The sequence below is a fragment of the Protobothrops mucrosquamatus genome, unplaced genomic scaffold (genome assembly GCF_001527695.2).
Source record: "Protobothrops mucrosquamatus isolate PMUCROS unplaced genomic scaffold, P.Mucros_1.0 scaffold_225, whole genome shotgun sequence".
In the NCBI taxonomy this organism is placed as follows: Eukaryota; Metazoa; Chordata; class Lepidosauria; order Squamata; family Viperidae; genus Protobothrops; species Protobothrops mucrosquamatus.
The window spans coordinates 1,037,703-1,055,260 of NW_015386301.1; the positions used below are offsets into that span (position 1 = coordinate 1,037,703).

At 34.5% G+C, this 17,558-nt stretch overlaps 1 protein-coding gene across 1 annotated transcript in view; it reads right to left on the reverse strand.

Annotated features, from left to right (window-relative positions):
- The window catches only part of PTPRD (protein tyrosine phosphatase receptor type D), a 282,311-nt gene that overhangs the window by 203,597 nt on the left and 61,156 nt on the right, over positions 1–17,558 (reverse strand). Inside the window, exon 3 of the mRNA XM_015828512.1 lies at positions 15,646–15,787. Coding sequence (XP_015683998.1) covers positions 15,646–15,787 — 142 coding nt within the window. The remainder of the gene's footprint in view (positions 1–15,645; positions 15,788–17,558) is intronic.

Here is a 17,558-nt window from a genome sequence, read left to right on the forward strand (position 1 = left end):
GGCGAAGGGCCGTGGCGGCAGCGGCAGCAGGAGGACGGGGAAGGGCCGTGGCTGCCCGGGCCGAGGTGGGGCCGGGCGGCGGAGAGCTTATATCGGCGTATAACACGCACACATCATTTGCCCCCTATTTTCAGGGGGAAAAAGTGTGTGTTATACGCCAATAAATACGGTATATGCAAGTTTAAGGATGAAAAAGAAAATCTTTAATTTTTGGAAACAGTAAAAGGGGGACTAGAATGTGCATTTTGAAAAATGAAGAGGGTTAGATGGACTTGAAAGAATATTTCCTGTGGGATGTTTAAAACTTCATAAAAGAATATATGAAGACTTTGAAATTAACTGTAAGAAATTCTCTCATGGGAAAGTTTTGCTGATTGGAAAATAAACAGATGATAAAGTTTGAAGGTTGAGTAGAGGGAATCAAAGAGAGCTAAGGATTATAACTAAAAGAGAAGAGATCCATTAATATAATGAAGCAATACTATCTGACTATAGAAGAAATTAAGGCTGTTTGGGAACAATGTACTCAGAAATTACTTACAAGATTGTCTGATACCATAGCAGAGGATATAGAAGAAAAACGTTTCATTGTATAAAACAGAATCCTCATTTGAAAGTGGATTTAGACTTTTTAAAGATTACAAGTGTAACATTGAAAAAGATGCTGTGGATCTGAAAATGGATTGAAAAATGACAGAACACAGTTGATGTATTAATAATTAAAGGAAGCATACAAATAATAAATCCGAAGAATAATTTGGAAAGCTTTCTTATCTTGGATTTATGAAAGACACGTGCTAAACTACTGAAACCGTTGTTCCTAAAAACAGACAAAGAGAAAATGATAAGAAATCAAATTGTGGGACTATATTTTATGGGATTAAAGCTTTTTAGCACAAAGACTAAAAAGTGAACTTATTTGACCAGGGTTAAAATATATATATGTTGTGCATTTGGTAGCTATTAATGTGATTTCTTTTTGACCTGGACTGAACAATGAAGTTTTAAATATCTGTTTATAAGTGGAAAGAGATACCCTTTGCTTTATTTCTTAGAGAATGAATTTATTTGATTAAAGTTAAAATATGTATTTTACTGTTTCTAGTAGTTATTAATAAAATTTTGCTGATTAGGATTAAATAATGAGTTTTTACAATTTGATTATTGACATGGGATAAAATATGGGAAGAATTTTTTTATTGAACTATTCAAGAAGGTGTTAAGCTACTGAAATTGTTTATTCTTGTCTGGAAAGAGGGAGTAAATAATCTTTTACATATCTTTTTTCTTATTTTCTTTTTTCTGTCTCTTTGCACTGCTCTATTTTCTTTATTTTTTATATTTTCCTTAGTTTGTATTACCTTCACTTGATCTGGCCCATTTACTGAGATGGTTTACAGCAGGGGTCCCCAATCCCCAGTCCATGGACCGGTACTGGGCCGCAGCATGCCTGCAATCGGTCCACACAAATAAGCAAAGTCCCATCTGTGGGATGCAGGCAGCACACAAAACCACACACTCTCCGGTCCGTGGAAAAACCTTTCTGCACAGAACTGGTCCCTGGTGCCCAAAAGGTTGAGTACCTCTGGTTTACAGAATGTAGCCACTGTACATGTTACAGTTGCTTGGAGCAACAGGTAAGAGCTGAGCACCAGGTGGGACCAAAGATGAATGAGCAGCCCTTCCACCGGAAGTGCTATTCCTCCTTAACCACCGCGTACACAAGTAAGTCAAATTGGTAAATGCTTCATTTTTTTAAAAAAATGCTCCTTATGGTCCTTTTTGGAAATTTAATTGCACTTATTTTCAAAACTATTCTTATGCAATAGTATGCCAAAAATTACTCCCTTGAATCAGTCATAGAGGATAAACTAGATGGGGAATGAATGTGAATCAAGATATATGTTCCACTGAAAAGGAAGGAAAAGAAGGATAGAAGGAAAGTGTCTAAATCTAGATGTGGTATGAATACAGCAGCCATTACTACAGCACTCTTATAAGTGCAGCTAATCTTTATTTAGCAAGCACAATTGAAACCAGCAACTCGGTCATTAAAAAAAAGGTTACAAAGTGAAACCATGTCTGCACTTACGATCCTACTTCAATTTTCACTTGTTTTACAGACCTGTGAAGGTTGTAAAGGCAAGGATTGGTTGTGAAATTACTTTTCCAACACTGTCATAGCTGCAAATGGTTGCTAAACAAGACATGACTTCCTGTGTATGTTTCATATATACATTTGAATCCACATTTTCTTTAATTGCTAAGGCATAACTGTACAGGAATAGAAATGAATTAGGCTGAAAGTCTTATTTTTCTCTAGCAGGATAATTTTTTGTGAGCAATCAAAATAAATAAAAGGTTCTTTTAACTAGTTTGGATTATCCTATTCTGCACTTCTGCTCCTTCAACTTTTGTTAGGAAGTATACAAATGCTAGTGAATCCAGTTGTCTTTTCTTATCCAATCCTTAGTTAGTACAATGTTTTCATTTACTACCTTGTTCTCTACACCAGAGGTCTCCAACCTTTCCAAGCTCACAGACCGGAGGGAAGGAGAGCAGCTTCAAAATTGGTGTGCACATGCGCACAGGGCCACACACCCTGGCGCAGCGGCTAGCGGCTAGATGCGCAAATGGACCGCAGACACTCACCCTGCGCTAACATCCCCATTCGCGCCCATGTGCAAACAGGGCCATGGGCGCTAGCAGGGAGGAATGCATGCCCACATGTACGCACACCAGCCAGCCATTTCCACGGCCTGTTGACCAAGAGCCCATGGCCTGGTCCCAGACCGTGGCCCATAAGTTGGGGACCCCTGCTCTACATATTAGTAGTGAGCAAAATGCTTGTACATTGATTTGGCATCCTACTATATTATCACAAGTTAATTACCATCACAAAACTAGACTTAAGACAGCTACATTTTGAGCCTCTGATTTAAAGAACAATTACTTAAGAGAAACCAGATGTCATGACTCTTAAACCTCTCAGAATAAAACACAGAATAGAATATCATAAAATGTTCCACCTTGGTGATGTGCAACTTCTGTAATTCTTTCAGTTATTGCATTTGCTTAGAATGACTAAAAAAAAAGAAATCATTTGCACTTAAAAAAAAATACTTATTTTTTGGGTGGGATCTAATAAGAACAAAATTATCGCAACACTTTTCCATGTTAGAGAATGGAAAAATACCAGTCAAATATATGCATGTTCACAGAATAGCTCTGAAATTCCAAAGCGCAATTTTTCAGAAAACTCTGAAGGAAAAAAAATGACTTCCATTAAAGAGAAATTATATATAATAAGCAACCCCTTTTCAACTTTAAATGAATAGGTACCTCATCTTGTTTTCTCTTCATCTATTACATTCAGTATCAAGTCAAACTCTAAACTTGATGGTATTGAACATTTCTATTAAACTTCATGGAAGAAACATTTAAAACTGGCTTTAAAATATACTAGCATTATAGTTCATAAACTTTATATTTATTGCATAATATTTCAGCAATGGCACATATTTCACAAAATGTTTTTAACTTTTTCAGAGGAAACAATAAATAAAAATATATTGACTTCTTTCTCTTTTACAATAAGAGATTTATCTCCGCCGGCATTTCTTGCAACCGTTCTGTATATGTAAGTGCTTTTAAAAAGAAAATATCCCTCCTTTATATCTTTTTAAGAGTTACTGATGCACCTACAAATTAATTTTGGTGTACATCAATTTATTATCACTCAAACAAAAAACAACCTGCAATAGGCACACAACAACTAAAGTAAAGGTGATATATGTTATTAGGTCTTTACCTTGTTAACTAAAAAGCAAGCTTAAAATATGACAAGCAATTTTAATTAGGTATTCAAACTTTTACCCAAGGGGCTGCCACAAAGAAGAGGGAGTCAAGCTACTTTCCAAGGCGCCTGAAGGCAGGACAAGAAGCAACAGATGGAAACTAATCAAGGAGAGAAGCAACCTAGAACTAAGGAGAAACTTCCTGAAGTTAGAACAATAAACCAGTGGAACAACCTGCCTCCAGAAGCGGTGAATGCCCCAACACTGGAAGTTTTCAAGAAGAGACTGGACAACCGTTTGTCCGAAATGGTATAAGGTTTCCTAGCTGAGCAGGGGGTTGGACTAGATGACCTCCAAGGTCCCTTCCAACTTTATTATTATTATTATTATTATTATTATTATTATTATTATTATTATTATTATTATTATTATTATTATTATTATTATTGTAATTTTTGCAAAAGAATGTATATATCAATTTACTAAAATAGAGATAATTTAATTTTAAAAATTATAAATATGTGATGTTATACAATGCTTCCAAATATGTAATAAAATAAAAAATATTTTATTCCATTTTGAAACGAACATACAGATTCTTATTTTTAAATTATATTAACTCATTTAATAGAATGAATAAATTGTACAAATATTTAATCAATCCAAATTAACTGATCTTTAATTTTAGCAAAGGAGAGTTAATATACAGTATATTCAGATTGTATAGTGCTTCAGTTTTGAAGGAAAAAAAAGATTATTTTTACAACTACTGTAGCTAATCTGAATTTCACTGCACAAATGAAATAGAAAATCACCACTTTAATTTCTTTTTAGTAAAGACAGTACATGTGGATGTTAATTGATTTTCACATTCAATAAAAACTAAACACATCAGCATAGTACATTGTCCATTTTTAGGCTCAAATATAGAATACAGTAGGAGGAAATTCAGTATAGTATATGGCTATATACTTAAATACTAATAGAGTAAATAACAGGAAACAAAATCTACTAAAACTTCTCTAATAATGCTACTCTTCCTAAACAATTTCTTTAACTAGTGCTATAAAACTGTGATACCCAGAACAGTATCAAAACTCAAACTATAGGTGTAAGTCTACATATTTGTACCAATTTGTACAAAACAAGGACATTCATTTTATTTAAATGGAAACACAAACTTCTCTTGTACAACTATAGTTGTCTTGCAACAGAAATATATATATAGGTCAGGCTGCTACTTTTAAAAGTGTTAAAACAAGAGTAATAAAATAAATGGAGGAAACAAAAATAACAAATAGTGTTTTCAATACTATTTGAAAGGAATTGGAAGCTGGATCCCATTTTGCTTAACAAATGATTAGTTTGCCAAATTCCCCGGAAATGAGAAGCATACCGATTTAAAACTCATCAAGAAAACATTCATTTTATTACAGGGAAAAATCAATTATCAAGCTTTCACAAGTAAATCTAAGATCTGTAATTCTGAAATCGCAATAGCAATAACCTTAGGGCAGGGATACAATTAGGGCAACTTTACAACCTGTGGACTTCAACTCCCAGAATTCCTGAGCCAGCATGGTTATCAATCCTTGTCTTAGGTTTGTTTTTATTATGTGATTGGCGTTATGAGTAGCAACTGATATCTTTTTGTCTGTGCTTTCTATGAGACAGAAGCAAGTTCATTTAAGTTACAATCCAGTCACTCTATATAGCATTTTAAAGTGGATTATACACACACGGGTCAATACAAACTGCAACCACAAATCCTTTTAATGCAGTCTTTAACCTTTCTTAAAGTATATATTTTATGTTGCCATGTAAATTTTATAAGAACAGCATATACACCTCTCAAATAAATTATATGGAATGCTATTCAATTCAAACTGGTGCTCATGTATATATTTTCATACATACAACCTCAAAGAACCTCACAGTTACACAAAAGATGAGCAGATCTGACTTTATGTTAGTATTTGCATATAACTTCTGTTGTGAAGCCTCTTAGAAAGAAGAGCTATATGTGTGATAAACATATCATTATATCAATAACAAAATCCCTAAAAAAATCCAAACTACTGAAATGATTTTTAAAAGGGTCTGTTTAATCTATGATTCTGATCTAACGTTAACAGAAAAATGTGTCACATTTTAAAGTTTGTACTTTGCAGTAATAAATTAAAAAAAAGAAATTTGTGCTGAAATTTTGTAAAGTCTGTAACATCAAAAATGCATATACAATTTATACAAGTGGAGTGAAATACTTTACATTAGAGAATAAAAATATTTTATATTGGAAATGTTTATATTGGGAGATTATACGTATTTGGAAAAACTCACTAAAATGTTAACATTATATTATTCATGCACACCTGTGTGCAATAGTTTAGAATAGCTGTATTCATGAAAAAGCTTTATGAAGTAGATAACTGCTATTTTCAGGTTCATGCATTTCCCAATGCATCTTTTGGAGACTACAATGAACCTGGCACAAAGCCCTATCAATTTTTAATATCTTTTTTTTTCACCTATTCCTATAGTATTTTTTTAATTGGGAGCTGCCCTGAGTTGGTTATAACATGGGCAGCTATATAAATGTTTCAAATAAATAAAATTTAAGACAGTTGATTGTATGGGTAATATAGTGTGTTTAGACAATTCAATTTAACTTCTCAACATTTAGTGGATTTATCAGTGTCAAACACATCAGAATGGTAGTTCTTAACTCTTTCCTGGATCAGATGATGTTAAGAAACAAAACAAGATATTTCTAAAAGAACATTAGGTTAAATAAATAGTAAAAAAATAATAATTATAGGCTGCATGTGCCATCGTAACATTTTAAACATCTTTGCAATACATAGATTGTATTGATTTTCAGTACTGATATTCTTGCAGGTTACGCTAAATATGTTGCTCCCCTTGGATAGGATTTCTATGGAAGAGGAGAAGAGGAATGATTCAGGGCCATGGGAGGAAAGATGGAGCTGGAAACAGGCTGTCAAAAAAAAAGTTATATGTGATGATAATGGCTTTTCCATACTTTGCTTCCCTTCTGCTTCAGGAAAGCTTAGGTTGCCAGGTTGGCCTTATCTTACTCTGTAGTGCTATTTGCTAAAGGCATGTCAGTCCAAAGTAAGTCAACACTCCTCCATGACATGGTCACAGCTTAAATGACTGATCTGGTTGTGGTGGAGTATCTGTGGGGGCTGCATTCAACTATCAGAATCCTGTTTGTTGGAAATTAATCCCTCCAGGAGCTTCCCTGCTGCGCAGTTTCTTCTGTGACTGAACTGGCAAGGATAATACACCTAGGATAATCCAGGACAGTTCTACTGGGAGCTTTCAATATCCTTGCTGAAGTCTGACTGATCTCTCATTAAAATCATAGGACTGTCTCAGAGTATCATCAGCACAACACATGCTAAAAGAAAGATTATCAATGCAATTATAGGCACAGCAGGCATCAAAAATTAATTGGTGCCATCCATGATGAGGGTGAATTGCAATGGTAAGTTGAGTTACCAACACTTCACCATGAAGTGATACCCTTATTATAGATGGCACCAATTAATTTTTGATCCATCCTGTGCCTAAAATTACATTGATAATCTTTCTTGTTGAATTGCAGTGGTAACTTGCAATTTACGATCAGTATTTCGTCATGTTGGCATTTGGACTGCAGATAACATCAACAGGAGTTTTGGAGAGATGAGATTCATTAGTTGGTAGGAGTTATGTATGTACCCATTTTGCACATGCTTGGATGGGATGGTCATAAAGTCATAAAGTCTAGCTAGCTAGAACTGATGATATTATCTAGTTTGGGTAATGAAATGTCTGCAAGAAAACAAGCTCAAGTTATTTTCTGGGCTGATAAGATAGTGATACTGTCTTACCTGTGTATTGATTTTTTCCTGTGTCATTGGTAGCTATGAAGATCTACAAGATTTTAACATTTATTCACAATACGCTTTCCTTCTGCATTTTCTCTTAACTGCTGAAATCCAAGAGGGAAGGAACAGACTCTAATGTGTGGGGATAATTAGAAAAAAATGGCTGTTTCCAAAACTGTATCAGATTACGGTACAATCTCATCCAGACCAGACCAGTGGGAGCTGCATAGATCTGACTGAATGGGCAGATGAACACAAGAGAAGACAGTTGCTCAAATAACCTTATCTAGAACAATGCAGAGTCTTAAAGGTGCCAACTAGTGCCTTAAATTGCATTTGGAAGCCAACTAATGCACCTGCTGAAACAGTTTTTGTGCTATGGTTATTCAAAATGGTTGGAGTAGATTTTTAGGGGTCTCAAGCACTTCTCTTATATTCATCTGCCCATTATATTTGATACAGAAGGGTGCTTTTTGTGATTATGATGTTTAGTTTGTTGCTTATTAGACTGATGTACATATTTTGATCAAAATGCATGGGTCTCCACTGCATTGAAAGAAGATATTTAAGTTGGCTTTGACAGATTTCCACTATAATATAATCTAATGGATTTCTAGATTTTCTTGGGGATTTTCTAAGTCAACCGCTGAAAATTCTGTGGGGTTCTCATAAGCTATATGAGAAAAGCTGAGGGTTTTTTTTCTTTGATAAGGTAGTCCACATTCATGGCTTTCATTATTGAGAATTATCAAGGCAGCCTTTATTAGATAATGTAGCACTACCTTTAAAGGAATATGTAAGCAATTTGGGATTCTCGTTGATTCTAATCTCTCACTAGAGGTGGCCTTAGAAAAGCTACTTATGAATGATTCACCATCTATGGCCATACTTGTACTAAGAAAGAGTTGTCATACAGAAATAGGTGACTGACTCTTTATTACTTTAGGATCAAAACCACTAAGTTAAAACTACAAAAAAGAAGGTTTGGGCTAAACATCAGGAGGAATTTCCTGACTATATGAACTGTCAGTGATAACATATGCTGTCCCATGATGTGATAAGTTTTCCTTCACTACAGGTCTTCATATGGAGTCTGGATAGTTGTATGACAAGCTGCTGTAGTGGATACTGTACCGAGCAAGAAGTTGACCGAATAGTTCTATCTGTTCCAAGTCTATGATTCCAAAAATAAATGCCATATGAAGGAAGTCCTATATTTTAAGATATGTATCTTGAAAAAAATACTTATAACAAGATTCCTGCTCCTAATTACTGACACAGCAATAATAAAAATATTGGTTTTGTATTAAAATACACAGCTTGGTAATAATATGAACCATACATTCACTTTTTCTTACTGGCAGATCAGGTGAAAGAAAAGATCTTCTTTTGACATTTTGTATTTATGTTAACTGCCTGAGCAGTGAGACACTAAAGCAGGCATGTCAAACTCGCAATGTCACGTGACGTATCGTGACTTTTTTCCCATTGCCAGACTATGGGCATGTATTATCTTTCAGTTTCAATATACTTAATTATTCCTTGCCAAATGGCAGTAAGAAATTATGCTCAACCCTACATGTTAACTTTTTTTAAAAAAAAAGAAACATTGTGTTGAAGATTAAATTTATGTACTGCTGATTATTAAATGAGAAATAGTATATGTTTTTAGTTTTTCTATAACACAATGAATTGTTAAAATATCCTAGAAATCAATCTTTATTTCACAAAGTTGTAAGAAGTTCTTCAAAATAGCTTTTGTTCAATACATTACGACTCACAGTTAGCAGAAGAAGAGTCTGTTGGGCAGCAAGGGAATAAAACTTAGATTAAGTGATAGTTTCATTATGTTTATTGATCCTATTTCAAGTGGCAGTCCATTACTTTATGTCCACTAGCAAGACAAGATTGCTTTAGAAGTAAAGCAACAACATTGGGTTCTATGCTGACATTCATATCTACTTCAATAATAGTAATTCTAGTCTCTAAAGTTTAGAATGCTGAAATTTAAAAGAGACATAGCCAGTTATCTAGCTAAAACTTTTGAAGGAAGGATGAACTGGATCTGTGCATAATTATTATGGACATAATCCACAGAATTCATATACACTATCTCTATATTTTTCATGATACTATCATGAAGCATTTCAATTTTAAATAAAGATGGCATGAATCTTACTTTCCTATTCAGGCTGTGTAGACTTCAACTCCCAGAATTCCTCAGTATGCTGAGTTCCATACCATTCTCTTGGCATGAGGGAAAGTATCACCAATAACGGACTAGATAACGCAACTTAATATAAAATGCACTTCAGAATCTGCTATGTTATAATAGCAATGTTTCTATCAGCCAACTAAGCCGGAAACTGAAATTAATGCTTTCCTATGATTCACAATTATTTCTGCTAGTAATTTTCAGCCTAACAATATGAAACAGTATACAGCCGTAATATTTAGTATGAAAACTAGAGCTTATTGCTCTGTCATGTAGAAATTAACTCTGGTTAGTTCAAATCTTCCTCCACTTCAGTATTGTAATTTTACTTAACAATCAAAAATACTTTTTTACTAGCAGTTTTTAGCAATAAAATGTAAGAAATATTTGCTAGTCACACAGAACTCTTATCATTAATAGACCAGTTCTTAGATATATGGAGTAAATGATCCTTTAGTCTAGTAAAATTTTATATATTTTCTTCATAGAGAAATATTCTATTAAATACAATTACTTTCTTCTTACAGAAATTTTCCCGAGTAAGAAAATAATAAACAAACAAACAAATAAGAATAGGAATGGAGAGGGTAAGGTGAATTAATGAGATATATAGAATGAAGGAAAAACAAAGAAAAAGAATATGGATTTGGGGAATTACAGTAAAAAGCATAAGCCATATCACAACAGATCATAACATACATGTGGCTTCTTTGTTCTCTCATTCTCTTTCTTCCTCCTTCATACCAACCTCCTTAAAAAAATTCCCAAAAAGTTTGAAATAATTGGTAGAGCAACATCTTTACAACATCTCGAAAAACAGGATTTGTAGAGGCAATAAAATACATTGGCCAGCTAAGTTTATAAATTTAGAGGCACCCACTTTTCCCCTCATTTTTATCTATGTGTAGAAGTAAAGCTACAACAGTTTTTAAGAATGCAGACAGAAACTCCCCTAGATTTCTGTATCGCCTTTGAACTATCTGAAGCAATTTAAAAACAGTTGATTTGATTTGACACTTCAAATTGCTTCAGATATTAAAGATTTGATTTGAAGGGCTGATTTGATCAAATTTCTTTAAAACTGAATAATCCCTTTGAAGATCCCTAAAGTTTTATTTTCTACACAAGTACTTCATTATTTTCAGATCTTCATCATTCTTCAAGTCTACATTTTAGAAGAAACTTTGAATTTAAGAATGTGATAACACAGCAATCATGTCTGGCATGTATGGTATAATAATTTGGTAATAAATTACTTTAATAGAATTACTGAAGTCACAGTGATATATTTACAGTGAGTTTATCTGAGATTCCCTCCCTCCCATTACTTTAAAGGAAATGAAATACCATATATTAATAGAATTCTGTGATAATTGAATTCTTAACAATTATTTGAGATTTGCATTGCCAGTGTTCAGTACAGAGATCTCTAAAGCAGCCTTGTTATAAGGAACCAGGAGTAGAATCTATGAAAGTTAAAACCAGTATTGTTTGTCATTTAAAATAAAAGCTGAACTTCTAAAATTACAAATGTAGGTCCTGGAATATTTTTTTTTCTTTTTCTCTACTGCTATTTGACATTAATTTGCATTACACTGTGGTTCCCCCCCCCACCCATGACTCCATGCCTCATCAAAGTCATTACTGTGCAAACAAAATAAATAGGAAAGAATGCAAAAACAGCTGAACAAAAAGTTATTTGGATAGCATAAGTGTTGTAAAACAACTAAATATTTTGCAAAAGCAGTCTTTATACGTGTGTGAACCTTTCTGCTCCAGTTTCAGCTCAGTCTTATCCAAAGTGTGTTTCTTCTTCCAAATTATCTGTTGAACCTTACAATAATTCATATTGATATCTGTCAGATTTTGGTTCTATTTTTTAGTGCACATATATGTTTAATTTTATCTGTTCTGATATGAAAGTGACCATCTGTAGGTGATAATCTGTTCTGAGTAATGACATAAAATTGATAAAGATTTCATCAATGATCTTTTGCCCTTTTCTCTTCATGGCTTAGCTAAGAATGATCTTATGGATTTCATCTTGGCTGGAATGCCCAAGTGGAATGATATATAGTACTTCATTATTCTCACTGCTTAATACCTTCAAACATTATTTTTATCCACGTTAAGTGAGAAATAGGCGATGGTGAACAAACTATCTTGTAGAGTCAAATCACTTCCTAGTCCAATTAAGATTGATGGCAAAACCAAACCAAACCAAACCAAGACTTACACTTTTTAGAAGAGCTTGCTTCAGATACCTGAAGAATTTGGTGGGTTTGTAGAGGGCACTTGGGATTTTTCCCCATTATTGTACAATTCTGCTATATGCCAAGGAAGGAAAATATTTGTAGCTCAGGGTTGAGATGAGAGGTCCTTGGTGATCTCTTAGCCTGCTTGCTTTCTTACAGATGTTTCATTACCCAAACTAGGTAACTAATGATGTTACCTAGTTAGGGTAATGAAACATCTGCAAGAAAACAAACAAGCTCGAAGAGCACCAGGGACCCCTCTGTTGTGTGCCTCGTAGACTCTAGTAAGTGGAGGCAGCCAGGTCTCCTCATAAAACTGTCAAACAGCTTTTCTTTCAAAGCTGATCTCAGAATGTACCCTACCTTCTTCAATTAATTCTGGGAAATGAATTTTAGAAGCAACACACAAAACCCAGGGAAAGGAGGTCCAAAAACCAACTTGGTTAAGCATGGATAGAAGGACAAATGGAGCAGGACTATGACAGTGAGTGTATATGTTCTGCAAGCATGCGGTTTCCAGTATTATGCAGACACTTGTCAGTCTCCTCACTATCTATGGTCTCATATATGTCTACACTGAAATCATACAGAGCTCCACAGGCACCAGAATTGCCAACCCTACTCCTGATTCATTCATTTGTGAAGATGGCAGACAACAGTCACAATCTTCCCTAAATTTCTTTCAGCATAATTTTAATTCCCATACCGTTAAATACAAATTTTACTTCAGATAGCACAAGGATCACAATGATTGTTCTTTATGAAATAAATTAAGCATCATTCTATGGAATTGTTTGTCTCGGCAAACATTCCTTATTTAGCAACTGCTTTTTGGTGACTGCTCGCAGTTACAGCTGTGATGAGATAGTTACTTACAACCAATCTTCACATTTACAACATTCGAAAGAAAGCAAAAGTAGTATCATAAGTATGGTCATGGTTTCACTCAGCGACTACTACTTCGCTTAACAACTAAGTTACTGAGCCCATTGCTAATTACCTATATTTTCTTTTACATTCTCCTTTGCCCCTTTTCTCACTTGATGAGCATCCTCATCCTGTTAATTTTCAAGTGATTTCTTAAATTTAATATTAAAATAAACTGGGTTTCAAATGCCTGCTTCTGTTGTAGCCTATGTGTGCTCATTGTGCCTGGTAAGTGGTAAATGTTGTGGAGTTCTTTTTACAATCAAAAATTATGCATTCCAAATCCTTCAATCCACTTTATGCCTGTTTTAATCTCTTCTTTAAAAAAACCAGAGGTATCCTTATATTAATTATTAAACTGAAATCAATTTGCACATTAAAACCCCAGGATATCTGAGCAAAGATCAATAGCCTCATTGTGCTATTAAAGAAAATCTCTGATAATCCACATTTTAACAAAATAGCAATTATTCTTTGTTATCTGTTCTTTTTTATTTCAATTACAAACTAAAATGTTTAAAAACAGAAATAAACATGCTCTTAATTTGTAGCCATTCCTATTGAACCTGACATTCAATGAATAATAATTACTATTTACCCTTGTAACAGCCTTTTATTCTGCATCCCTATTCATCAAATAAGAAAGGGAAAAAAGGTGAGAAGAAAAAAATGCTTGTGCTTCAGTCTAATGATTTATTATTCTACTTCTACAATAAAAGAAATTAGATACAGAATGTAGTTTGACCCACTCTGATCACCATAAACCTGTAAATGAATACTTTTTACATTTAAGATTAAAGGGTGCAACATATTTCCTATTCAAATAATAATCAGTTCTAGCCCACAATCAAAAAATAATCCAAACCTAATCCAGAGCAAAAGGATTACCAGAAACACAGATCAGCATGGGATGCTAACTTTCTAATGGCAGTTTGGTATTTCCCCAAGCACATTTTCTACATGGATAATATTCAATGGCTTGTCAATATTATAGGATAATTAAGCTGTAGCTTTATTCACAGTCCAGAATCAAACTGCATTTTCCCTCTACAATACACTTCCACATCCTCTCTCCATCTTCTTTCCTTGTCCCCATTTCTTTTAACTTCTTTTCCCTAGCATGGGTTTTTTCATCCAACAGACAAAGGAATGACAAGATGTCCCTCTGACACATCAAATCAATAATAGTAATAGTAATATTAATAATAATACACATTAGGAAAACTTGAAGGCCTCTAATGGTATTTGCATGTGGGTGTGCTATGACAAATACAACAAAATCAAAATTAGTTCCATAGAGGTAAATATAGCTGTCACATAGCAGATGAATTGCCAAAGAAACTCCTTTTGAAAAAATAATGAAGCTTGCTGATGTTAATACGCACCACCCCTTCCACCAATTATTTTATTTTCTCCATGACATCTTTCTTCATCAGTTAATCCATGAAAAGCTTCCAGTATAGGAGACAAGGGAAGATACTTGTATCAATGCTTGAATCTTAACTACACCAAAGTAATGCAAATGGGAAACCGGATGATGTATACAGATACAAACAGAATATTAAATAAAATTACATCTGATAATATTGAAGAGTACAACAAATAATTAAATCTGTATTCATATTACAAGATAACTATAATACAAAATGAACTGTAATCAGCCAAATTGTATCCCTAAGGACCTGGAACTCAGATTCAAAGGCTATCAGATATTTGGTTTTAGTTGAAGTAAGGTCTTGTTTGTGGGTTTAAAAGAAATTGTTCCCATCAACAATGAATAGAAAGCATCTAAAGTTAGTGCATTGAGTTTAACATCAACCTCACTATGATTTCTCAAAAATGTAAGGAATAGAACAAGATGACAGCATTTCTACTTATGAAGAAAAGTTTGCTAATGTTCACTAAGACATTTAATTGTAGTTCATCATTATATAAATAAAATCTGTTTCTATAATCTGCCAAGGTCAGTTTATCAACTTGTGGGACTAGCTTTGATATACATTCTTATCATACATAAATTGCCAAGAACAACATTTTGAAAATTCAATGTATCTAAAAAGCATTGAATGTATTTGAGTAAAAATTGATATTTTTACTTGTTATATTATTCTCAGTGTGAAATGCAGTTTAGCAAAGCTCAGTTCATGGATTTCACATATTCAGAGGTTAATCCAATCGCAAATGCTAACAGCTGACTGAAGGTATGAACCATGGTTCTGTTATCATTGGCTGTACTATACATATATATATGCATATATGTATATTCAGCACACAAAATACAGTCATCATTTAATGTGTGATCTCAATCAACATTTATGACTGGGAAAAACCTGGCACATAAAAACAAACAAACACCTCAACTGCTCTCCCAGTACAGGACTAGGGCAAGCTGACTGCAATCACAATATTTAAAAGATATTTCTTTCTAGATGAAAACAAAGCCCTTAAATATACAAACTTTTTAAAAATTAATATTATAATTCTACAGTAACTCTAATAAAGGTGATACCCTAATAAACTATTTTTAAAAAAATGTTATTTAAAAAAACACTTACCACGCAAGACAGTAAGTCTTGTGGACACACTTATTTCTCCAACACTGTTGGATGCAACACATTCATAAATAGCTTCATCTCGCGGAGTTCGTAATGGTTGTATTCTGAGGACTGATCCAGACCCATCATCAAACTCTATTACCTATTGAAGGAAACAACAGCTGTCACAGGTGTTGTTACAAACACCTACCTCTTGGTTATTCCCGTATAAATTAATAACTAGGCTATTCTACATTCCTCCTATATAACTGTTTGCAATTCATTAAAGGGGTGTTTTAAGTACAGTTAAGTGCAAAAAATAATGTGTTACTGAAACTTAGTTGACCTTATGCTGATCTTTGACCTGAACACAATAGGACAGTGATTTGAGCCATTAGAACAGGGGTGTCAAACTGCCAGCCCTGAGGCCAGACACGTCACGCGGAAGCCGCACCCACCCCATTGCCAGCAATGGCAAAACTGTCCCGATACGTTGCATGACGTCATGTGACCGCGAGTTTGACATGTCTGCATTAGAAGATAGTAGATGCATATCTATAATTATTGCACCAATTCTTTTCAAACTGCATCAATACCTTGAATCTTCAAAATAACTACTAGACACTTTGCATCAGCTGGCAGCAACAAATTAAAACTACTGAGGTGAACTTGACTGTAATATTCAGGGAGTTTCAGGCAGTAGTCAGACTGTGACACTATAAATGAATCTCAGTTTTCCTCAAGGCATCAACTCTGAGGACATATTAGGGCTATCATATCTGGATGGCAAGAGTTCATATGAATGGTAAATGGCCATAAAGAGATTGAGAAAACTCTTAATACATTATTGTTATCTAATGGTTATATGGGTTTTTGTAGCCCAAATATGGTAGTCCTAATAATATTCCATTTTATATAAATATTTAATTAATGACTGAAAGCAAAGAAATTCTACAGATAACTATTATCCAAAGCATTATAAAATTATTTGACAAGACATAGAATATAACTTGTTAATGCATCCTGCAGATACTGGTATCCAATTATCAAAACAATCATTATTAGTTGAACCTTTGAGCACGGCTTCGTGCTTGTGTGAGCAAAGTGTGATCGGAGCTGCTGTCTCTCTATAAATATTGGTGGGGGTGTGTGGAGTGCTGGCTTTGTTGCTGTAGGTGGGTTGGTTGGCTGTGTTGGAGTTATTGTTTGCGGATTGTTCGGCTGTTTCGTAACATCCTGAGTAGCTGAGGTGCTGGCTGTGTGCCCATTAGTCTTTTGTGTTGTAACGACCTGGGTAATGGGCTGTGTGATGACATCCTGAGATCTAGTGTAGTAATATCCTAAGTTCTGTGTTGCAACATCCTGGGTGGTTGGCTGTGTTGTAACATCCTGAGCTGTAGCGTTGTAACCTCCTGAGTTCTGTGATGTGAAGTCCAGAGCAGAAGGCTGTGATGTAACATACCAGGCTTTGGTTTGGCTCCGAGTTTGTGGTCTAGCTCTGTGTTCATGGCGTGTGTCCAGTTGCTTTGTGTGGGGGTCGGAGGGAGGTGCAACAGCTGGTGATGTCGTTGTGGTTTGGCTTCTGGATGGTGGTTGCATTTCGTCTGAGGGATGGGTTTGGGATTGGGTTTAGGTCTGGTGAGGGTGAATGGTGGTGGCATCCTGTGTTGTTCTGGGTCCGGTGTCGGTTTTCGTGGCTGGGACTCGTTTGTTGATTAGGGATTAGGGCTAGTTTTATATATATATATATATATATATATTTCTAATAACACTAAAACTAAAACAGTGACTCCTGGGTGTGATCATCTTTCCAAAAACAAACTGTGAACACCAGGAGTATATCAAACTGTACAAAGTTTAATAACATAAAACATAAAACAAAACTACACCAAGCTTTCGTCGGACTCCTTCCGACTTCGTCAGGGTTACGTGCC